Source organism: Heptranchias perlo, unplaced genomic scaffold (genome assembly GCF_035084215.1).
Source record: "Heptranchias perlo isolate sHepPer1 unplaced genomic scaffold, sHepPer1.hap1 HAP1_SCAFFOLD_44, whole genome shotgun sequence".
Taxonomy (NCBI): domain Eukaryota; kingdom Metazoa; phylum Chordata; class Chondrichthyes; order Hexanchiformes; family Hexanchidae; genus Heptranchias; species Heptranchias perlo.
The window spans coordinates 8,858,631-8,884,486 of NW_027139453.1; the positions used below are offsets into that span (position 1 = coordinate 8,858,631).

The 25,856-nt window shown below is 43.0% G+C and overlaps 1 protein-coding gene across 1 annotated transcript in view; it reads right to left on the reverse strand.

Annotated features, from left to right (window-relative positions):
- The window catches only part of LOC137312929 (uncharacterized), a 45,902-nt gene that overhangs the window by 5,193 nt on the left and 14,853 nt on the right, over positions 1–25,856 (reverse strand). Inside the window, exons 5-6 of the mRNA XM_067979299.1 lie at positions 11,883–12,108; positions 919–1,263 (exon numbers count right to left, since the gene is read on the reverse strand). Coding sequence (XP_067835400.1) covers positions 919–1,263; positions 11,883–12,108 — 571 coding nt within the window. The remainder of the gene's footprint in view (positions 1–918; positions 1,264–11,882; positions 12,109–25,856) is intronic.

Below are 25,856 nucleotides of genomic sequence, written 5' to 3' on the forward strand. Positions count from 1 at the left end.
GAAAGGGTGCAGAGGAGATTTACTGAACTGGTACTTGGGATGAGGGACTTCAAATACGTGGAGAGACTGGAGAAACTGTGATTTTCCTCCTTAGAGCAGAGAAGATTAGGGGGACATTGAATAGAGGCGTTCAAAATTATGAAGGGTTTTGAGGAGAAACTGTTTCCATTGGCAGAAGGGTCGGAAACCAGAGGACACAGAGTTAAGGTGAATGTAAAAAGGTGAGATGAGGAGAATTTCGTTTTTACGCAGCGAGTTGTTATGATCTGCAATGCACTGCCTGAAAGGGCAGTGGAAGCATATTCAAAAGGATCTTTCAAAAGGGAGTTTGATAATTACTTGAAGGGTGGGAAATTGCTGGGGTTTGGAGGAAAAACAGGGAAATGAGACTAATTGGATAGCTTTTTCAAAGAGCGTTCACAGGCACGATGGGACGAATGGCCTCATTCTGCTCTGTATGATTCTTTAATATCAATCAAAGTTTGGGAACAGTAGGTGACGGTGACTAAATACAGAGAGGGACAAAACTGGCCCTGGAATGAAGGCGTGATTATGAATGATTGGACGTTAACAGAGGACCGTGTCTGCTCTATCAATTGAACTGAAAAGATCCCCCGGCTACGATTGAAAGAAGGGCGGGGTGTGTGGGGGAGGTGTGGGCGGTCTCCCCGGTGTCCTGGGGGCAACATTTATCCCTCAACCGACGATCTGGTCATTGTTTGTGAGAGCTTGCTGTGTTCAAATTGGCTGCCGGGTCTCCTACATTTCAGCAGTAACTACTCTTCAAAAAAGTGCATTATTAGCTGTAAAGCGCTTTGGGACACCCTGAGGTCGTGAAAGGCGCGATAGAAATCCAAGCTTTTTCTTTCTTTTAAGCTAAAAATAATCAAATGTTACGGATCTCATTAGTGCGCCTACCAGCTTTGATATCTATTTTGGCTTTGAATGTTTCATGTTTTGATCCGATTTGGTAGTGCTCCACTTCACAAAGAACATTCTTAGACACAGCCCAATCCTTGGCTTCGAATCTCAGCCGACTGCTGATGCTGTAGTGTTTACCCCCTTCCCCTGCGATGGAATTACTGTCGGTGTGAATGCTTGTATCTTTGGAGTCTTTCTTCTTGCCATCGACCAACCAATGGATGTAAATGTTATCTGGGTAGAATCCGGTCACCAGGCAAACCACAGTCGCTTTCTCCTTTTTTTGGATCTCTTCGGGAGAGGGCTGGAACACAACGACTTTGGGATCTTGAATCTCATGTTCTGTTTGGGATTTTGTTTAATTACATGGAGAAGAAAACAAGTTTAGTCAACAAGTCAATCTGCTCAATCATATTTTACATGGAATTTCATAGAATCTACAGCGCAGAAACAGGCCATTCGGCCCAACTGGTCCATGCTGGTGTTCATGCTGCACACAACCCCCACCGCCCCTCACCCCTCTTCTTCTTACCCTCGTGTGTTTATCTCGCTTCCCCTTAAATGCATCAATGCTATTCGCCTCAACCACTCCATGTGGTAGCGAGTTCCACATTCTAACCACTCTCTGGGTCAAGATGTTTCTCCTGAATTCCCTATTGGATCCACTAGTGATCATTTTATATTTGTTCTCCCTGGTTTTTGTCTCCCCCACAAGCGGAAACATCTTGTCTACGTCTATCCTGATAGGATTAGATGAAGAGGGGTGGCAGGAGGCTCGTGTGAAGCATAAACACCGGCATAGACCAGTTGGGCCGAATGGCCTGGATCTGGGCTGTACATTAATGTGTACTCACACTTTACAAATGCTTTGATGGATTGCTAATCGTGAGCAGGCTTTAAACTGACTGAAGCTGACTGTTAATTTATGGAAGTTTTGCGACAGTTGTTTGAAGCTCTGGTCAGACCCCATTTAAGGGATTGTTTACAGGTCTGGGCACCGCACCTCAGGAAGGATATATTGGCCTTCGAGGGGGTGCATCCCAGATTCAACAGAATGACACATGGGCAAAAATGATTGAATCATGAGGACAGGTTGCAGAGACAAGGCTTGTATTCCCTCGAGTATAGAAGGTTAAGGAGTTATCTGATGGAGGTGTTTAAGATGATTAAAGGAGTTGATAGTGTGGATAGAGAGAAACTATATCCTCTGGTGGGGGAATATTTAGAGTTAGGCAGTTCAGGGGTGATGTCAGGAAGTACTTCTTCACAAAAGGGTAGTGCAAATTTGGAACTCTCTCTTCCAAAAAGCTATTGAGGCTGGGGGATCAATTGAAAATTATAAAGATTATATTGATAGACTTTTGTTAGGCAAGGGTTTTAAGGGTTAAGGAACCAAGGTGGTCAGATGGAATTAAGATACAGATGATCTAATTGTATAGCGGAACAGGCTCGAAGGGCTGAATGGCCTCCTCCTGTTCCTGTGTTCCAACCTATGTTTGATTAGACCAGACTACTCGGGATGTTGGCTCCTTTACAAAAATTGTTGACAGGGGTTTCCATCCGTTTCTAACTTTACAGCGGCCCTCCCGGGCTGTTTTTAGTTTTAAAATAATCACTATGAGTTCAGGATTATGTTCTTGTATTTAACTTTGTGAAATTAAATGCATTTGGATTAACCAATGGAAGCGTAATTTGTCAGTTTCACATATTTCACATTGTTAATGTTGTATCATCGCGAAAGTAGAGAAGGGATTTCAGTACAGAGCACATTATTATAAAGCATTATGAATACTCCTGGAGCATAATGATTTAAGAGTACAACTTCGTCTGACAATAAATGGCACAAAATCTAACTCTCTGACACCATGGAACATGTTCTGTTCAACTAACTGCAACCTTTATATTTATCCGGTCTTTTCTATTCTATTCATTTCTTGATGGTTATAATTTAACAGGAGAGGAGTTACTTTAAACTTGTATAGGAATTTGGTTAGACCACACTTGGAGCACTGTGCACAATTGGTCTCCATATACCTGGGTTAGACCACACTTGGAGCGCTGTGCACAGTTCTGGTCTCCATATACCTGGATTACACCACACTTGGAGCACTGTGCAAAGTTCTGATCTCCATATACCTTGATTAGACCACACTTGGAGCACTGTGTACAGTTCTGATCTCCATATACCTGGAGTTACACCACACTTGGAGCACCGTGTACAGTTCGGGTCGCCATATACCTTGATTAGACCACATTTGGCGCACATTTACAGTTCTGGTCTCCATGTACCTTAGTTTGACCACACTTGGAGTACAGTGAAGAGTTCTCGTCTCCATATTATAGAAAGGATTTAGAGGCACTGGAGAAGGTGCAAGAACGATTCAAAATGATGATACCAGAACTAAGTAGGCTCTACTTATCAGGCAAGGCTAAACAGGCTGGGGATCTTTTATCTCGAAAAGAGAAGGCTGAAGGGTGACCTGATCGAGGTCTTTAAGGTTATTAAATGGTTCACTAGGTAGAGGAAGGGAAAATGTTTCCTATTGTCGGGGAGACCAAAACTTGGGGTCATAAATATAAGAAAACAATTTGTAAATCCAATAGGGTATTCAGGAGTAACAGTTATACCCAGAGAGTGGTGAGAATGTGGATCTCCCTACCACAAGGAGTAGTTGAGGCGAATAGTATAGATGGATTTAAAGGGAAGCTGGATAAGTACATGCCGGAGAAAGGAATAGAAGGATAAGCTGATAGGGTGAGATGAAGTAGGGTGGGAGGGGGCTCGTGTGGAGCAAAAACACCGGCATGGACCTGTTGGGCTGAATGGCCTGTTTCTGAACTGTAAATTCTACGCAATTCTATGTAATTTTAACTCTGTTGACGATTTGCACTATAAATCCCAGTCCTTTCACCTCTCTTAATCCAATCTTCCTTTCCCTCTCGTTACTTCTCTTTCTGATTTAACTTGAATTCAACCCATTGTAATTCACCCTCCTTCCCAGTCGTCCCTCTCAATCTTTCTCCATCATCAAATCTCAAGGGTAAAGGAGATACATTGTAGGTCCCGCCATTCAGTGAGGACCCCCATGGCTCTTTCGTCTTCGCCCCGCCGTTATCAGCTCGCACGTCCTGCAAGTTACAGCGCAATTTTAAGGAAGGGTGCAAAAAAAAGCCGAAATAACGGCCGACACCTCGAGATGCTGAAAGCATGTTGTCGGACTCTGAATAATGCAAATAAACGACAGGTGTGTGTCTCTGTCCCTCTGTGTTAGTTTAGGACAGGGAGGAAGTCTCAGATCAGGCTGAGGCACATTGTAACGGAGATTAAATGGAATGATATAACGTTTAATATTCGTGTTATTCTCAAATGGAACCAAAATGATTTCTTTTCATTGGGTTAAGTGCTTAACCATAACCCCCCATTGGAGGTCACCCAGTAACCATCAATCTGTATGATGAATATAATGTTTTGACCCGTTCACTTACCTAAAACTACTAACTTGGTCCCATCGCCAAACGTATACTCATAGTTGTTTGAACACAGTGCTACAGGACAGTCTTAAAACTGTCAACTGGTTAGCAATTTAAAATGCACCGTCTTCAGATTGATCCTCAAAACGGTAAACTTACATACTATTAATCTGTGATGTAAAAATAGCAAGTGTTCACTCTGCAGCAACAATTTGCATTTATATAGCGTCTTTGACGTAATAAAACGTCCCAAGGCCCTTCATGGGAGCGTCATCAGACAAAAATTGTCACCGAGCGATATAAGGAGATATCAGGATAGGTGACCAAAAGCTTGGTCAAAGAGGTAGGTTTTAAGGAGCGTCTTAAAGGAGGAGAGAGACGCGGAGAGGTTTCGGGAGGGAATTCCAGAGCTTAGGGCCCAGGCAGCTGAAGGCACGGCCGCCAATGGTGGAGCGATGGGAATCGGGGAGGCCAGAATTGGAGGAGCCCAGAGATCTCGGAAGGTTGAAGGGCTGGAGGAGATTACAGCGATAGGGAAAGGTGAGGACACGGAGGGATCTGAAAACAAGGATGAAAATATTAATATCAAGGCGTTGCCAGGGCGGGAGCCAACGGTGTTCAGCGAGGTGATTCTGGTGCCAAGTGTATCATGCATTTTACAACATTTAAGTTCATCTGCATAACTCAAGCGTCCTCATTTGGGGGGAACTACAAAAGCTTTAATTCTGTACTCACCTCACATAACATGATCATTTTTTGTCGCCTTGCTGAACTAATACTGACTATTCTCTGTACACAATGTTACAGGGCTGGAGTAAAACCACAGGCCTTAGAGGAACTGGGCTAATGCATTGTTGCAACATTTAACACGCAATCGACTGTTCATTCGAGTCCTTATATTCAGGAAGTTATTACATTAATTACAAATTCACTTTAATTTGCAACTGATTAATTCCTGGGATGAAAGGGTTGTCCTATGAGGAGAGATTGTGTAGAATGTGCCGATACTCTCTGGAGTTTATAAGAATGAGAGGTGTTCTAATTGAAACATATAAGATTATGAGCAGGCTTAACAGGGTAGAAGCTGAGAGGTAATTTCCCATGGCAGAAGAGTCTAGAACGCGGGGGCATAGTCTCGGAATAAGGGGTCGGCCATTGAAGACTGAGATGAGGAGGAATTTCTTCACTCAGGGGGTTGAGAATCTTTGGAATTCTCTACCTCAGAAGGCTGTGGATGCTGAATGTTTTCATGTATTCAAGGCTGAGATCGATACATTTCTGGACTCTAGAGGAATCAAGGGATATGGGGGTCGGGCAGGAAAGTGGAGTTGAGGTCGAAGGTGAGCCATGATCTGATTGAATGGCGGGGCAGGCTCTGGGGGCCGTATGGCCTACTCCTGCTCCTGTTTCTTATGTTCCTTGTTATGTAACTGAATTTCAATATAGTTAAGTGTGAGGTGGTGTATTTTGGTAGGAATAATAAAGAGGCCACATACTTGGATAATAAGAGACTAAATAGGACAGAGGATCAAAGCGATCTAATGGTACAGATACACACATCACTAAAAGTAGCTTTGCAGGTTAATGAGGCCATAAAGGCAAATCAAGCACTGTGGTTCATTTCTAGAAGGATAGAATTGAAAATCAGTGAAGTTATGATAAACTTTTATAAAATCTTGGTTAGACCACACTTGGAGTACTGTGCACGGTTCTGGTCTCCATATTATAGAAAGGATATAAAGGCAATCAGAAGGGTGCAAAAAAAGATTCACAAGAATGTTACCAGAACTGAGAAGATATATTGTCAGAAAAGGCTGATCAGAATGGGGCTCTTTACTTTCGGCAACAGAAGGCTGAGAGAACATAAGAACATAAGAACATAAGAAATTGGAGCAGGAGTAGGCCAATCGGCCCCTCGAGCCTGCTCCGCCATTCAATAAGATCATGGCTGATCTGATCCCAACCACAAATCTAAAGAACACAAGAAGTCGGAGCAGGACCCGGCCACATAGCCCCTGGGCCCTCTCCGCCACCCACAGTGCATTGACCGAGAGGTGACCTGATAGAGTACATTGAGATAATGAAAGGGGTTGATCGGGTAAACGTAAAGGAAATGTTTCCATTTGTGGGAGAGTCCAAAAGTAGAGGTCATAAAAACAAAATTGTCGCTAATATATCCAACAGGGAATTCAGGAGAAACTTCTTTACCCAGATGGTGGTTAGACTGTGGAATGTCCGACCAAAAGGAGTAGTTGAGGCAAATAGCATAGATACATTTGAGGGGAAGCTGGATATGTACACGAGGGAGAAAGGAATAGAAGGAAATGCTGATAGGGTTAGATGAAGTAGAGAGGGAGGTGGCTCATGTGGAGCATAAACGCCGGCTCAGGCCAGTTGAGCCGAATGGCCTGATTCTGTGCCGTCGTTTCGATGTAACCCGATGAGATTCTCCATCGCAATCCCACTCTGACCTCTCTGGCCTCGGCCTCCTATATTGTTTCAATGAAGCTCAATGCAAACTCGAGGAACACCACCTCATTTTTTAACTAAGTACTTTACAAGCTTCCGGACTCAATACTGAGTTTAACAACTTCAGATCATGAATACTGCTCCCATTTTCTCCGACACCTCCCCTGGGCCTATCTTTTAACGGAATCATAGAATCATAGAATTATACAGCACAGAAGGAGGCCGTTGGGCCCATCGTGCCTGTGCCGGCTCTTTGCAAAAGCTATCCAATCAGTCCCACTCCCCCGCTCTTTCCCCATAGCCCTGCACATTTTCCCTTCAAGTATTTACCCATTTCCCTTTTGAAAGTTATTATTGAATCTGTCTCCACCGCCCTTTCAGGCAGTACATTACAGATCATAACAACTCACTGCGTAAAAATGTTTTTCATGTGACCTCATCTCTTTTGCCAATTATCTTAAATCTCTATCCTTTGGTTACCGACCCTTCTGCCACTTGAAAGAATTTCTTCTTATTTACTGTATCAAAACCCTTCATGACTTTGAACACCTCTATCAAATCTCCCCTTAACCTTCTCTGCTTATGGATAACAACCCCAGTTTATAAAAGACTTTGGGTTTCCTTTTATTTTACCCACTGAACTCTTCTCATACACTGTCTTTGCCCCTCTTATTTCCTTTCTCAGTTGTCCCCTGTACTTTTTGTATTCAGCTTGTTTCTCGACTGAATTATCAACCGAACGTTTTCTATCCATTTTTATCTCTATATCTTCAGTCATCCGGTGAGCTCTAGCTTTCAGTGCCTTTCTTTTCCCCGCCGTGGGAGTGTGTCTAGTCTGTACACGAACTATCTCTTCTTTGAATGTGTAACATTGCTTCATTACTGTTTTACCTTTTGGTTTCTTTACTTGTCCCATTGCCACCCCACTTTTGCTTTGCACAATCGTTCTTTTTGTCATTTAATCACTCCTGCCCTCCACCATATCAACCTTTTCTTCTTTCCTCCCCTTCCCCATTGCCTCCACCGCCCCCACCCCCGCCTTTTTTTCCCTGGCTCTACACTGACTAAAAGAATGTTAAATATCCAACTTATTTCAGTTCTGGTGAAAGGTCCCCGGCCTCAAACGTTAACTTTGTTTCTCTCTCCACAGAAGCTGCCTGACCTGCTCAGTGTTTCCGGCATTTTCCGCTCTTATTTTAGATTTGCAGCATCTGCAGTATATAGATTTTGTTATGAAACATATTATGATTTGTTAACTCCCATTTTTGGGAAGAACAATTATATCCATTTGTGTACTAGAATAACCTGCAACTGTTTAATTTGCCCTCCATGAAAATTAACATCTTTCTCTGTATATTTTATATTAAAGTCACCAGTTATTATTTTGCAGTGAAGCCCGATTTTAATACTCATTCGTTTGCCCAACTGAAATGTCTATTTTAGAAACAAGGCGGAATGATCCATTGTTCTGTGCAATTTTCGGTTGCAAATCGGAAACTATAAACAGCCAAAGCTACAATCGTTTTTTAAACGCTTCAAATCACCCAACACTGTCAGTTTCGCCCCGTCACCAAAGAAATAATCGTAGCCTTCAGAACACTTTGTTTTAACCCAGCAGCAAAACTAATCTGACCAATAAAGGTGCGGGGTATTGGGGGATTATAAAGGTCATGTTTGCTTGTCCACAACAAGCTACAATTGAGAAATTGCCCATTTTTAACCACGTTACCTTGCATACAATTCAAGAATTAGTCATGACCCTTCTCTCTCTCTCTCTCTAGCCTGGTAGCGTCCATATTTTAAATCATTGAAAAAACAGTCTTTCAGCAACCTTAAAGCACTTTCCTCCGAATCTTGACAACATAGATTTTCAGAGTTGACCCAACATTTCTCAACTCACCTGTCACCCTCAATTTGGTGCCACTTCCGAAGTAATATTGTTATCCAGAACACAGTGCGAGACTCTTGTATCAAAACCTCCTGAGGCAAAATTGGGTTTTTGCCCTTTATTACAATTGGCCCCATATTCATGTTATCTGCTTTCTTTAATTTATACATTATCAACTCTACATTTCTAGTTTGCGAACAAACTCAAAGAATCATAAAATGATACAGAATAGAAGGACGCCCATCGTGCCTGTGCCCTGCTCTTTGAAAGAGTTCTCCAATTAATCCCACTCCCTTGCTCTTTCCCCGTTGCATCTGAAAATTTATCCACTTCCAGTATTTATCCAATTCCGTTTTGAAAGTTACTATTGAATCTATTTCCACCGCCCTTTCAGGCAGCGCATTGCAGATCAGAACAACTCGCTGAATTAACAACAAAATCGCCTCATCTCGCCTCTGGTTCTTTTGCTAATTATCTTAAATCTGTGTCCTCTGGTTACCAAACCTTTTGCATAGAAACAGTTTCGCCTTACTTACACTATCCAAATCTTCACGATTTTGAACACCTCTATTAAATCAACCCCTTAACCTTCTCTGCTCTATGGAGACAAGCCCAGTTTCTCCAGTCTCTCCACATAACTGAAGTCCCTCATCCCTGGCACCATTCTAGTAAATCTTCTCTGCACTTTCTCCAAGATCTTGATACCCTTTGCGAAGTGTGGTGGCCAGAATGGGACGCTACACTGCAGCTGGGGTAATTTATAAAGGTTTTCCTTGTTCAATTCCTTATAAATCCTTAATCTTTGAATGTTCTTTTCATCTTTATCAAATTTTCATTGCAAACCCCTTGACTCTTTATCGTTCTAGCTCAGTCACCTCATCAACTCGCGTTAAACATTAGGTACAGGATTAGATCATTCAGCCTCTGATATAATTGATAGTTATCACAAGGCGATTCCCACAGGCACAATGGGTCAGCAATTTTGTTTTCGGAAATATTTGATATTCCATATCGGGTTCAGAAGCAATCGATGGAATCGAAGCATGAATAAGATTATGGTTACACTCATGTGTTCGTATACAGTGGAGTTCCCAGGGGTCAGTATTAAGACCACTGCTGTTTTTGACATTTATATTAACGACCTGGACTTAGGTATAGAGGGTATAATTTCAAAGTTTGCAGATGACACGAAACGCGGAAATGTAGTAAACAATGTTACGGACTTCAGGAGGACAGAGGAAGCTGGTGAAATGATCAGACACATGGCAGAGGGAATTTAATGCAGAGAAGGGACTAAAGGTAATGCATGCAAGTTTGCTGATGACACAAAGCTAGGTTGGAAAGTAAGCTTTGAGTAGGACACAAAGAGTCTGGAAGGGGATATGGACAGGTTAAGTGAATGGGCAAGAATATGGCAGATTGAGTATAACGTGGGCAAATGTGAGGTTATTCACCTTGGTAGGAAGAATAGAAAAACAGAATATTTTTTAAATGGTGCGAAATTATTGAATGTTGATGTTTAGAGGGATTTGGGTGTCATCCTGGACGAAACACGGAAAGTTTACATGCAGGCACAGCAAACAATTAGGGAGGCAAATGGTATGTTACCCTTTATTGCAAGGGTTTCGGAGTACAAGAGTATGGAGGTTTTGCTGCAACTGAACAGGATTTGGTGAGACAACACATGGAGTACTGCGTACAGTTTTGGTCTCCCTATCTAAGGAAGGATATACTTGCCTTAGAGGCGGTGCAGCGAAGGTTCAGTAGATTAATTCCGGGAATGAGAGGGTTGTCCTATGAGGAGAGATTGAGTAAAATTGACCGATACTCTTTGGAGTTTAGAAGAATGAGAGGTGATCTCGTTGAAATACATAAGATTTTGAGAGGGCTTGACAGAGTAGGTGCTGCGAGATTGTTTCCCCTAGCTGGAGAGTCTAGAACTATTGGGCCTAGTCTGAGGATCAGGGGTCAGCCATTTCGGACTGAGATGAGGAGAAATTTCTTCACTCAGAGGATTGTGAATCTTTAGAATTGTCTACCCAGAGGTCTGTGGATGCTGAGTCGTTGATTATGTTCAAGACTGATATCGATAGATTTTTGAACTCGAGTGGAATCAAGAGATTTGGGGATTGGGCAGGAAATTGTTCAGGCCGAAGATCAGCCATGGACTGTTTGAATAGCGGTGCAGTGTCGACGGAACGTATGGCCTACTCGTGCTCCTATTTCTTATGTTCGTATGCTCTTAGAAGTGTGAAGGGATAAGTTTTGGTAGGAAGAATGAGGAGAGGCAATAAAAAGTACATGGTACAATTTTAAAGTGGGTGCAGGAATTGAGAGATCTGAGGGTGGATAATGCTTCGAAGGTGGTAGGACAAGTTGATAAGGTTGTTAAAAAGGCATATGCGATCCTTGGCTTTATTAATAGAGGCATGGAGTACACAAGCAAGGAAGTTATACTAAACCTTTAGAAAACACTGGTTAGGCCTCAGCTAGAGTATTGTATTCAATTCACGGCACCGCACTTTTGGAAAGATGTCAAGACCTTAGAGAGGGTGCACACGAGATTTACGATAACTGTGCCAGGGATGAGGGGCTTCGGTTATGGGGAGAGACTCGGGAAGCTGGGATTGTTCTCCTTAGAACAGAGAAGGTTAAGTGGAGGCTTGAAAGAGGTGTTCAATATCATGAACGGTTTTGACAGAGTAAAGAAGTAGAAACTGTTTCCAGTGGCAGAAGGGTCGGGAGACAGAGGTCACAGGTTTGATGTAAGAGCCAGAGGCGATATATGATGATCTGGAAAGGGCGGTGGAAGCAGATTCAATAATAACTTTCGAAAGGTTAATTAGATAAATACTTGAAGGGGGAAAATGTTAAAGGGCGACGGGGAAAGAGCAGAGGAATTGAACTAATTGGATAGCTCTTCCAAAAAGCTGGCACAGGCATTATGGGCCGAATGCCCTCCTCTTGCGCTGTACCTACTATGATATTATATATCAGGCCCATGGCGCTGTATCTAGGTTGATAGCATGGCCATTTTCAATTTCAATGAAACAATACTCTCTCAGCTCTCATGACGTGAATCTCTCTGACACCACTTTAATATGACGAGCCAAAATGGTTCCATATCACTTACCGACAACAACGAGTTTTGAGCCATGGCCAAATATATAATCGTTATTTCCTGACACACCGTTACACAGTCGTAATAAAACTAGTGACTCCTCAATTCTCCACACAACTGCCAGTAAGCACAGTTGGATCACTTTGGGTAGAGCTAAATTCATTTCCCCTCCCTGTCGCTCTCCATCTCTTTCTGTTATACTTTTTCTCCTCGTCTCTGCCTCTTTCCTCCTGCCTTTCTCTCAGTTCCCAATTCTGTGCCGTTCTTTCTGTATTTCTCTCTCCCCCAGTCTCTCTCTATACCTGGTTGCCTCTTCCTCTCTGCCTATCGCTCCCCTCAAACTAACTTTTCTCCTACGTTTACTTGTTTTAATTTGTGCTTCTTTATTACAACTCGTCTTTCCTCTACATTTCATATTCTCTCCACTTTCAAACTCGTCGACACAATCAGTGCCCAGCCACCAGCAGTTAATTGATATATTTTGATCAACATCTCATTTACCCAAGACGGTTAACTTAATGCCGTCTCCAAAAAATGGAAGACGAGTTGTTCCTGCTCCCACATCATAATCTCCCATCAAAAAATATTCTTGAATGGTGTTGCAGCATTTTGGACCGCCCCACTTACTTATATCTGATATTGGCCCGTAGCTAATACGAACTAACTAGAACAACAAAAACTTGCATTTATACATAAGGAGATATTAGGACAGGTGACCAAAACTTGGTCAAAGAGGTAGGTTTTTAGGAGCGACTGAAACGAGGAGAGGCAGAGAGACGGAAAGGTTTAGGGAGGGAATTCCAGAGCTTAGGACCGAGGCAGCTGAAGGCATGGCCGCCAATAGTGGAGCGATTAAAATCGGGGATGTGCAAGAGGCCAGAATTGGAGGAGCACCGAGATCTCGGAGGGTTTTTGTGATGGAGGAGGTTACAGAGATAGGGAGGGGCGAGGCCATGGAGGGATTTGAGATTAAGGATGAACATTTTAAAATCGAGGCTTTCCCGGACTGGGCGCCAATGTCGGTCAGCGAGCATCGCGGGTGATGGGAGAAAGGAACTTTGTGAGAGTTAGAATACGGGCAGCTGAGTTTTGGGTGAGCTCATGTTTCTGGAGCGTGGAAAATGGGAGGCCGGTCAGGGGACCATTGCAGTTGAGGAGTCCAGAGGTAAGAAAGGCACAGATGAGGGTTTCAGCAGCCGATGAGCTGAGGCAGAAGCGGAGGCCATAGTTAATATAAACTTATAAACTAACCAGGATGTTTGGAATTAAAACTGACATCCCCAATACTTCCTGTACAGTTAACTACTTAATCCTCTTACTGTTCCCAGAACTCTTATCAGGACGGAGTTAAAACCTTTGACCTATCTCGAACTTGTGCACCCGGCGTGTTTAGATCAGCCATGATCTCAATGAATGGCAGAGCAGGCTCGAAGGGCCTAATGGCCTACTCCTGCTCCAATCTCTTATGTTCTTATGTGTTCTTAGGTAGCTCTTCAACTGATAACAACTGACAACATAGGAACAGGAGCAGGCCATTCAGCCCCTTGAGCCAGTTCCACCATTCAAAATGTTATGGCCGATCTATTTCTCAACTCAATCTACTCGCCTTGGTTCTGTAACGTTAATGCCCCAGCCTAAGAAAAAATATCAATCTCAGTTTTGAAACTTTCAATTGACCCACAGCCTCAACAACTTTTTGTGGGAGAGAGTTCCAAATTTCCACTCCCCTTTGTGTGAAGAAGTGCTTCCTGACATCAACCCTGAACGGCCGAGCTCTAATTTTAAGAGTATGCCCCCTTGTTCTGGACTCCCCCCACCAGAGAAAATACTTTCTCTCCGCCTACCTGATCAAATCCTCATGGAGGATACATAGAGTTATGTACAATGTACACTACAGAAACAGGCCATTCGGCCCAACTGGTCTATGCCGGTATTTATGCTCCACACGAGCCTCCTCACATGCCTCTTCATCTCACGCTATCAGCATAACCTTCTATTCCTTTCTCCCTCATTTGTTTATCTAGCTTCCCCTCAAATGCATCATTTCTGTTCGCATCAACTACACTCTGTATTAGCGAGTTCCACATACTTACCATTTTTCTGAGTAACGAAATTTCTCCTGAATTCCCTATTGGATTTATTACTGACTATCTTATATTTAAGGCCTGTAGTTCAAGTCTCCCCACAAGTGGAAATGTCTTCTCCACATCGATCCGGTCAAACCCTTTATAATCTTAAAGACCTCTATCAGGTGACCCCTCAGCCTTCTCTTTTCTAAAGAAGAGAAATCCAGCCTGTTCAGCCTTTCCCGACAGTTATATCCCCTCAGTGCTGGAATCATCCTTGTAAATCTTTTTTGAACCTTCTCCTGTGCCTCTATATCCTTTCTCATAATATGGAGACCAGAACAGTGCACAGAAAAATGGACTCTCATCTTTTTTAATTCTATAGCCGTGTCCTCGTTTTGTGATCAAGTTGAATACTTCTGTTTGCATCTCCGCTGATCTGAGTATTTTAGTAAAACTCCTCTCTGTTCGCTTTCAAACTCCTTTCCTACAGTGAAAATTAATTCGGCTCTCCAAATCTCGCTTCGGAAGCTAAAGTGTTACAATCAACTTAATTCGTTCCTATATTTGCAAATTCGTGAATTGAGCCAACGTTTCTACCATTAGACATATTTTCGCTTACCTAACACGACCAGCCTCGTCCCATCTCCGAAGTAAGCTTCATTGTTGTACACAGCAGTATGGGGCAGTAAGAAAACCCCCTCTGCAATCTCGATCGCTCGATCTATTCTAGTGGTGTTTCAGACGGTTTTGACTTTGGCAATGTCCCGTAAAGGTTATTGGAACATAAGAACTTTGGAACATCGCGATAAAGCGACATAGGGAAATATGATCAGGAGAAGACCATTCAGCCCCTCGAGCTTGTTCCACTATTCAACTAGATCATGACTCATCAGCATCTTAACTCCATTTACTCGCCTTGGTCCATTAAGACCCTCGAACAGCAACATTCTATCAATGTCAGTTTTGAAATTTTCAATCGGCCAACAGCATCAAGAGTTTTTTTTGGGGGGAGAGAGCTCCAGATTTCAACTAACGTTTGTGTGAAGAAATGTTTTTTGCCATCACCCATGAACGACCCAGCTCTAATTTTAAGGTTATGCCCTCTTGATCTGGACTCCCCACCAGAGGAAATAACTTCCCCCTATCAATCTTATGAAATCCTTTAACCATCTTAAACACCTCAATTAGATCCCCTTAATCTTTTATACTGGAGGGAATACAAGACTAGTCTGTTCAACCTGTCCGCGTAATATAACCCTTTTATATTGCAAATACAGAAACATTACCCCAACCAACCGTTGAACATTGTTTATACATATATTCTGAACGAGAGAAGAAACAGAAAAACACAGTTACCTTACCCAAAATAGCCAACTTGGTCCCGTCGCCGAAGTAAAGTGTGTTCCCTGCGCAATGCTCAATTCTTAGTCATGAACAGGCCCGGGATTTCCCCATTCTAACTGAAAGCGTCGGGGGCTCTTACAGGCAAATAGTAACGAAGCATGTCTCGTATAGAACAGGTTTTGTAAAACTAAACATTTTAATCATCAGTAAACAATTTATCTACCGTTTGGGAGAGAGATTAGAGACATGATAATTGACTCACCCAGAACTGTTAATCTGGTGCCTTCTCCGAAGTAATACACGTCTGTAGCACAGTGATACCCCACCGTCTCAAAATAGTTAGGTCTGGGTTCCAGTCTAATCTGTACCATCCCATTCCAATCTGAATTATCTCGTTCTAATCTGCACCATCCCATTCCAATCTGAATTATCTCGTTCTAATCTGTACCATCCCATTCTAATCTGTATAATCCCATTGCAATCTACAGATTCCATGTATGATTCAATTATAATCTGCATGGAACCCATTCCAATCTACAGGGAACCCTTTCTAATCTGTATCATCCCATTCTAATCTGAATTATCCCATTGTGATCTGTGTAATCCCATTCCAATCTATAGATTCCATGTATGATTCAATTATAATCTGCATGGAACCCATTCCAATCTGCAGGGAACCCTTTCCAATCTGTATCATCCCATTCTAATCTATAGATTCTAGGCTAATCTGTATGAGTTCATTTATAAACTCATCTTCGGTTAAGTTAAGTCTGTGTTCAGACCACGCTAGATTTCCCATGTTGCATTCAACCAGTTGTGTGTACCACCTCCAACTTTACTGAGTTTACATACATCTTAAGGGAGAAGAGAGAGGTAGAGAGGCGGAGAGGTTTAGGGGGGAAATTCCAGAGCTTTGGGTCTAGGAAGCTGAAGGCACGGCCGCCAATGATGGTGCGATGTGAATGGGAGGATGGACAAGAGGCCAGAATTGGAGGAGCACGGAGATCTCGGAGGGTTGTAGGGCTGGAGAAGGTTACAGAGATGGGCAACAACGTTAGAATTCATACAGCTGGACAGGAATTTTTGTTAAAACTGCCGTTTTCTTACCTAATACCGATAGTGCGGTGCCTGTTCCGAAGTAGGGAGTGGTCCCAGCACGTCACGAAATCCTCTTACATCAATAGCGTCGGCAAGAAACAGCTAAAAGTGGGTGTCTAAGCATTTCACCACCTCAGGGCGTCCCAAACCACTTGACAGCAAATTAAGCAATATTTTGAAATGTAGTCACCATTGCAACGTTGGAAATACGACAGCCAATTTGCTGCACGTACTGTACTATGGCAATGACCAGATCGTCTGTTTTTTTTGTGAGGTTTGCTGAGGTGTAAATATTGGCGTTCACGGAGCATATTAAAGGTTCGTTTCTTTTAATGATACAAAACGGTTAGGTTTTCCATAAAAGAGCCCTGGGTTATATGGGTGGATTATTCTAATGCACCTTTTAAAAGTAAATGTCCCAGCTCTCACAGTGATACAGGTGTGAAGCTCACGCTTTTAGCGTGTCCCCAGCGCCCTTGCTGATCTTTCGAGTCTCGTGTCGACGTAGGTTTTTGTGCGGGGGTTGCATTGGATTCTATCACCGTGCCCCCCTGTCCCCACGATGATACAAACTCCTACAAAAAAGAAATATCAGATCGAAAGCAGCACCGCTCCGCCTCTCAACAGGCACTGGAGGATTCAGCTGGTGACGTCGCTTGAGATTGAGGTATTGGAGATTAGTTAGCATTCAGGAGCATAGGAACAGGCCATTCAGCCCCTCGAGCCTGTGACATGTGAACTGGAGTCGGCAATTCCGCCCCTTCGACCCTGTTCCATAGGAAAAGGAAGAGGCCATTCAGAACATCCAGTTTGTTACACGGGAAAAGGAGGAGGCCATTCAGAACCTCCAGTCTGTTGCACGGGAACGGGAGGAGGCCATTCAGAATCTCCAGTCTATTACACTGGAATCGGAGGAGGCCATTCAGAACCTCCAGTCTGTTACACGGGAGCAGGAGGAGGCCATTCAGAATCTCCAGTCTATTCCACGGGAATAGGAGGAGGCCATTCGGAACCTCCAGTCTGTTACACAGGAATACGAGTAGGTCATTCAGCCCCCTCGAGCCTCTTAGAGAGGAACAGGAGGAGGTCTTTCAGCCCTTCAAGTCTGCCAGGCTTTTTTCTTCTGTCACTTGAAAATGTCCCCACAATGTGCAGGACCTCGGGAAGTAACGGCACTGTCTCTCAAACAGACTACATTTTATACATAAATACAATAACTCTTGCACACTGTAATCTCCGAACCGATCTCTCAGAGCACCCTGTGTACCAGGTGCACGCTCGTCGGCCAGGTGTCGTGTTTAGATTTGTAACGCTATTATCTTTTCAGTTTATCTTTGTTCAAACCGCCGCACTTCCCCATACGTCTGCCCCAAACTAAAACGCCGAGAGACCAAACGTTTAATTCTCTTCATATGGAACGTTATCTCCATCTGAATGAAGCTCCGGGTTATGGTCTAAACACGAAGTGTCTAACAACAAAAGCAGACGTTAAAAGAAGAAATGGGAAACCGGCGTTTGAATATTTTCAAAGAAAGGCGAATGTGCGTTCAGTTCAGTAAGTAGATTTATCTTTGTCCTTTTGCAAACATGGTACAATGTTTAAATCAATTGTTGCTTTCAAATGTTCCCCGGACGCAACAGAGTTATGAGCAATTATGTCATTCTTGTTTGGAAATTATTCCAGGGATAGTGGACTTTAGTTACGTGGATAAGCTGGAGAAGCTGGGGTTGTTCTCCTTGGAACAGAGACGGTTGCGAGGAGATTTTATAGAGGTGTTAAAAATCATGAAGGGCCTAGACAGAGTACATAAAGAGAAACTGTTCCCATTGGCGGACGGGTCAAGAACCAGAGGACATAGATTTAAGTTGATTGGCAAAAGAACGAAAGGTGACATTAGGAAAATCTTTTTTAGACAGCGAGTGGTTAGGATCTGGAATGCATTGCCCGAGAGGGTGGTGGAGGCAGATTCAATCGTCTTTTTAAAAGCGAACTGGATAAGTCCTTGAAAGGAACAGCATTTGCAGGGTTACAGGGATAGAGTAGGGGAGTGGGACTAGCTGTATTGCTCTTGCATAGAATCGGTGCGGACTTGATGGGCCAAATGACCTCCTTCCTTGCAGTAAGCTTTCTATAATTCTATAAATTTGGTTAGACCGTACTGAGAATACTGCGCTCAGTTCTGGATTCCTTATTACAAAAAGGGTATAGAGGCACTCGAGAATGTGCAACAAAGATTTACCAGGATGATACTAGAATTGAGAGGTTATACATATCAGGAAAGACTTAACAGGCTGGGGCTCTTTTCTCCAGAAAAGGGAAGATTGAGGGGTGACCTGATGGAGGCCTTTAAGATTATGAAAGAGTTTGATAATGTAGACGTAGAGAAGATGTTTCCACTTGTGGGGGAGACCAAAAATAAGGGCCATAATAAAAGATATTCACTAATAAATCCAATAGCGAATTCAGGAGAAACTTGTTTCCTGACAGAGTGATGGAGCCGAAAAGCATAAGTGCATTTAAGGGGAAAGTACATGAGGGAGAAAGGAATAGATGGATAAGCTGATAGGGTGAGATGAAGTAGTGTGGAAGGGCTCTCGTGTGAAACATAAACACCATCATAGACTAGTTGGGCTGAATGGACTGTTGCTGTGCTACAAACTCGATGTAATACTCCAATACATCGACTTCAGCAGCATTACACGTGTGAATGTGGTTCCGATTATATGAGCTCCTTTGGTTTATAACCTAAACGCTTGTGTAAAATGCTGTTAAGAGGATTTGTCCACCATTAGGTTTGTGACATCGCTAACATAAGAAGATAAGAAATAGGAGCAGGAGTAGGCCATTCGGCCCCTCGAGCCTGTTCCGCCATTCAATAAGAGCATGGCTGATCTTCAACCTCAACTCCACTTACCTGCCCGATCACCATATCCCCTGATTCCCTTGGAGCCGGGACATCTGTCCATCGCAGTCTTGAATATATTCAACAACTCAGCATCTACAACCCCCGAGAGTAGAGAATTCAAAAGATTCACAATCCTCTGAGTGAAGAAATTCCTCCTTATCTCGGTCTTAATTGTCCGACCCCTTATCCTGAGACGATGCCCCCTAGTTCTAGACCCGCCAGCCAGGGAAAATAATCTCTCAGCATCTACCCTTTCAAGCTGCCTCATAATCTAATGTTTCAATTAGATCACCTCTCATTCTTCTGAACTCCAGAGAGTAGAGGTCCATTATACTCAACCTCTCCCAGGAATTAAGCGAGTGAACCTTCGCTGCACGACCTCTAAGGCAAATATATCCGTCCTTAGATAAGGAGACCAACACTGTACACAGTACTTCATGTGAGACCTCACCAAAGCCCTGTCCAATTGTCGTAAGACTTCCTTACTTTTGTGCTCCAACCCTCTTGCAATAAATGCCAACATTCCATTTGCTTTCCTAATTGCTATACCTGCATGCTAGCGTTTTGTGTTTCTTGTACGAGGACACCCAAGTCTCTCTGAAAACCAACAATTAATCGTTTCTCACCATTTAGAAATTATTCTGCTTTGCTATTCTTCCTAACAAAGTGAATAATCTCACATTTCCCCACATTATACTCCATCTGCCACCTTCTTGTCCACTCACTTAACCTGTCTATATCACTTTGCAGACTCTTTGTGAGGTCCTCACAGTTTACTTTCCCACTTCGCTCTCTATCATCAGTAAACTTGATACATTACACTCGGTCCATTCATCTAAGTCATTCATAGAGATTGTAAATAGCTGAGGCCCCAGCACTGACCCTTGCGGCACCTAGTTACAGCTTGCCAGCCTGAAAATGACCAGTTTATCCCTACTCTCTGTTTTCTGTCCGTCAACCAATCCTCAATCCATGCTAATATATTACTCCCAACCGCAAGAGCCCTTATCTTGTATAACAACCTTTAAGTGGCGCCTTATCGAATGCCTTTTGAAATTCCAAATATACTACATCCACTGGTTCCCCTTTATCTACCAGTTAGTTACATCCTCAAAAAACTCGAATAAATTTGTCAAACACGATTTGTCTTTCATAAAACCATGTTGACTCTGCCTAATCATATTATGATTTTCTAAGTATCCTGTTCACACTTCCTTAATAATGGATTCCAGCATTTTCTCGACGACTGATGTCAGGCTGACTGGCGTGTAGTTCCCTGTTTACTCACTCCCTCCTTTCTTGCACAGCGGGGTTACATTTGCTAGCTTCCAATCCACGTGGTCTGTTCTAGAATCTAGAATTTTTTGGAAGATAATAACCAGTGCATCCACTATCTCTGCAGCCACCTCTGTTGGAACCCTCGGATATAGGGTCAAGGGGATTTATCAGATTTTAGTCTCATTAGTTTCTCAAGTAACGCATAACGAACAGAAAAAAGTCGCCGGTTTTTAGTCTAAATGGTTGCGGTGCAAATAATGTTTAATCCAGCAAATTTTCGGTCGCCGTTAACTACAGTGGAGATCTGAGCGGCGAGAATGGACTTTTTTCAGCATTCGACAGGGTGACGCAAATGGTCCATTGATTTTGCGATGGATTGGGACATGGCTTATCTCACTTATTCCGCAAATCGCTGAATATTCTTTTCTTACAATTTAATAATGGCGCCCGCCGTTAATACATCGTTAATATATCTCAATTTCCCAGCAGTTCCAGGCCAGAATGGACGGTTGGGTGTATTGTGCGACAGATAAATATGTAGCAATTGTAGATGAGAGAAACCTTCACATGGAGAATAATGGCAAGATATCAATTTGCTCTAATGACACGATTACTGACACTATTAGACACTATTACTATTCGACACTATTACTGCTCAAGTTACTGATAATGATATACTGCTGGTCCAGTTACTGATAACGACACTATTGCTGCTTAAGTTACTGATAATGGCACTATTACTGCTTCAGTTACTGATAATGGCACTATTACTGTTCCAGTTACTGATAATGGTACTATTACTGTTGCAGTTACTGGCAATGACACCATTACTACTCTAGTTACTGACAATGACACGATTACTGCCCCGGTTACTGATAAAGGCAATATTACTGCTCCAGTTACTGATAATGACACCATTACTGCTCTAGTTACTGATAATGACACTATTACTGCTCCAGTTTCTGATAATGGCACTATTAGTGCTCCAGTTACTGATAATGAGACTTTTACTGCTCCAGTTGCTGATAATGAGACTTTTTTTGCTCCAGTTACTGATAATGAGACTATTACTGATCCAGTTACTGATAATGAGACTATTACTGCTCCAGTTGCTGACAATGAGAAAATTACTGCTCCAGCTACTGATAATGTGACTATTACTTCTCCAATTAGTGATAATAACACTATTACTGCTCCAGTTACTGATAATGAGACATTACTGCTCCAGTTACTGATAATAACACTATTACTGCTCCAGTTGTTGATAATGACTTCATTACTGCTATTGTTACTGACAATGGCACTATAACTGATCCAGTTACTGATAATGACACTACTACTGCTCCAGTTACTTATAATGACACTATTACTCCTCCAGTTTCTGATAATGACACTATTACTGCTCCAGTTACTGATAATGACACTATTACTGCTTCAGTTACTGATAATGACACTATTACTGCTCCAGTTACTGATAATGATATAATTACTGCTCCAGATACTGATAATGACACTATTACTGCTCCAGTTGCTGATAATGATATAATTACTGCTCCGGTTACTGATAATGAGACTATTACTTCTCCAGTTACTGATAATGACACTATTACTGCTCCAGTTACTGATAATGGCACCATTACTGCTCGAGTTACGGATAATGACACTATTATTGCTCCAGTTACGGATAATGACACTATTACTGATCCAGTTACTGATAATGACATTATTGCTGCTCCAGATACTGATAATGGCACTATCACTGCTCCAGTTACTGATAATGACACTATTACTGATCCAGTTACTGATAATGACATTATTGCTGCTCCAGTTACTGATAATGGCACTATTACTGCTCCATTTACTGATAATGACACTATTACTGTTCCAGTTACTAATAATGACACTATTACTGCTCCAAATACTGATAATGTGAAAACAAATGCATCATTGCGTGGCTTTCTCTGAACCAGGTGTGCAGTTAAGCATCGAAATAAATAATTTTCATTTTCATAGCGCCTTTCACCACTTCAGTTCCCAAAGCACTTAACAGCCAATGATGTGCCTTTGAAGTGTAGTCACTGTTGTAATGTAGGAAAAGCGGCAGGTAATTCGCGCATAGCAAGATCCTACAGACAGCAATAAGATAAATTGCTAGATAATCTGATGTTGATTGACGGGTAAATATTGGCTAGGACACCAGGAAGGACTCTCCTGCTCTTTTTCCAATAGTTTCTATGGGAACGGCGACTTCGTTTAACGTCTCATTCGAAAGTCGGCACCTCCGACAGTGTTGAACTCCCTTACTTCTGCCCCTCTGACAGTGCAGTACACCCGTAGTACTGCCCCTCTGACAACGCAGTACCACTCTCAGTACTGCCCCACCAACAGTGCAGCACTCCGTCAGTACCGGATGTCCGATAGTGCAGCACTCCCTCAGTACTGACCTTCCGACAGTGCAGCGCTCCCTCAGCACTAGCTGTCCGACAGTGTAGCACCCTCACATTACTGCCCCTCCAACAGTACAACACTCCTTCAGTACTGGATGTCTGAAAGTGCAGCTCTCCCTCTGTACTGCCCCTCCAACAGTGTAGCACTCCCACAATACTGACCCTCCGACAGTGCAATACTCCCATAGTACTGACCCTCTGGCAATGCTGCACTGGGAGTTTCAGCCGAGATTATATGCTCAATTTTCTGGAACCCACTACCTCTGACTCAATGGCGAGAGTGCTACCCACTGAGACATGCCTGACATTCGTCATCTAAAGGACAGATTCCTCCCCACGTGTTGAAGCTCTTGCATTGCTTGAAAGGAATCTGTTGTGCGATGTTTGCAGATGAACTGTCATCTTAGAAAACCCAAGATTCACAATGGAGGCACAGATCCTTGCATTTTTTCATTTAGTTTCCAACCGTGACTCAGTTAACAAAAGGCGTTTGAAGCTTTGGCGGAAAGTTGGTGCTAGGTGGCGCAATTGCTTTCATAATAGTACTGGGTTTGCACATCATTTCCTGCCGCCCCCGTTCCGATTATGTCTCTCCTGCTTTATCCCCCTCCACATTTATTCCAACACCCCCACCCCCACCCTGCGCTTTGTCAAATTCCTCGAACTCCCTCCGTAACTGCACTGTGGGAGATCCTTCATTACACGGACTGCAGCGGTTCAAGAAGGCGGCTCACCACCACCTTCTCAAGGGCAATTATGGATGGGCAATAAATGCCGGCATCGCCAGCGACGCCCACATCCCATGTATGAATAAAAGTAAAAGGGTCCAGTCTTTAGCAGTGGATCAAATTATCTCCATTCGTGTCAGAGGCAGACAACGAGGTCATGTTGACTTCATATCCCCATGAATCAAATTTAGTCCTGATCTATCATCAACTCTCATTGTGGAGAGTCGACACCCGTTTGCCACTGACACATATTGACTGTGTCCACTTCCACTAGGAATCTACTCTTAAGATAACATTCTCCGTCTCCTGTCGCTTTTCAGTCCACACGACCATGAGGCGAGTGTTTACATACTGAACTGTGACTGCCGCCGGCCGACACACGAATTAAGAGCAGGAATAGGCCATTCGGCCCCTCGAGCCTGCTCTTCCTTTTGATAAGATCATGGCTGATCATATTGTGACCTCAGCCCTACTTTCCCGTCTATCTACTATAACCTTTGACTCCCTTGTTAATCAAGAATCTATCTAACTCAGCCTTAAAAATATTCAATGACCCTGCCTCCACCGACCTCTGGGGAAGGGAATTCCACAGACTCAAGACCCTCTGAAAGAAAAACATTCTCCTCATCTCCGGGAGACTCTTATTTTTAAACTATGGCCCCTTGTTCCATTCTCTCCCTCAAGGGGAAATATCCCCTCAGCATTTACCCCTTCTAGTCCCCTGAGGATCTTATATGTTTCAATAAGATCACCTCTCATTCTTCTAACCTCCAGGGTATACAGGCCCAACTTGTCCAACCTTTCCTCATAAGATAACCCCCTCTTCCCAGGAATCAATCGAGTGAAACTTCTCTGAACCGCCTCCAAAGCAATTATGTCCTTTCTTAAATGAGGAGACCAAAACTGCATTTCAAATGTGAATCTACCATCTTCTCCGTATCTCCTTCTCCTCCAAATCTCCCAAGCTCTTTGTGCCTTGGTCAAGTGAGCCCCATACCACAGTATGTGACGTGCCAGTGTCAGCTAGCAATAGTTTTGGGCGGTCTTCAATCCGTCCTTTGGAATTAGGTCCTCCATACTGTTGCTGGTGCAACGCACATAAGGTTACCTTGACCAAAGAGGCTGCAAGCCGACATTTCATCTGTCACTGACTTTCATGAGGTAGCGCTGAGCTGTTTATGCTTCCACGACTGGGGGTGGGGCAAGAGAGGGGAATGCTGGGGAAGGGTAGAATTCTATCTCCTGTCGCGGAGCGTCTATCTCAGATTTTAATCTTTCCTCCAACTCCTGCATTTTCTTTTGACAGTGGTTATGATTCCCCTCTCCTGCTACACGAGGCTGGTCGCCCTGTTTCAGACTTCGGACTCCCCGTCGGGCACTACTTAAATCACCGACCTCCTTTATCCACCTTTTATCCTGACCTTCCTGTCGTTGTAGCTCGGCGTTACATGATACTAAATTTCTGGCTGCATTTGCCCCTACGGTTTGAATGTGGTCTCCTCACTCAGCCAAAGTCCGGTTGCAAGAAGCTATACGAGCTGATTCAATTTCCAGTTTTTGTTCCATAAACTATTTGTTGAGCTCTGCCTCGGTTTCTAATTGTTACTTGAGTTTTATAATTTAACGTCCTTCTCATAACACGACTATAATTTTCCAGTTTTCCTTATTCACATGTTTTTCTTTGGTTAGTGTCTGAAGCAACTCTCCAAACTGTTCGAGGTATTCTGCATTCTCTGTCAAAGAGATTTATTAACTCTTGGATAATAGAACGACACGAGATTTCCGAATTCTTGTCCTAGACTTAAGATATATCCTTTATTTAGTCTTTTCTCTTTTTCAGTCTCTTTTTTCTTATCAATGCCAATCACAAGATAAAAGGGGTGCTGCCAGTTTGCTGACAGCCATCACATTTCAGTGCAGCTGAGATGATTATCACAACGTTTTCAAAATTGATGCCCTGCAATTAACAAGACATCGTTGTTTGATTACAGTTACACACAACATTAAGTCTTTACACATCAATTCACACTCACAAATACTGAACACGACTATAATCAGATCAATTCACACTCACCAATACTCAACACGACTTCAATCAGATCAATTCACACTCACC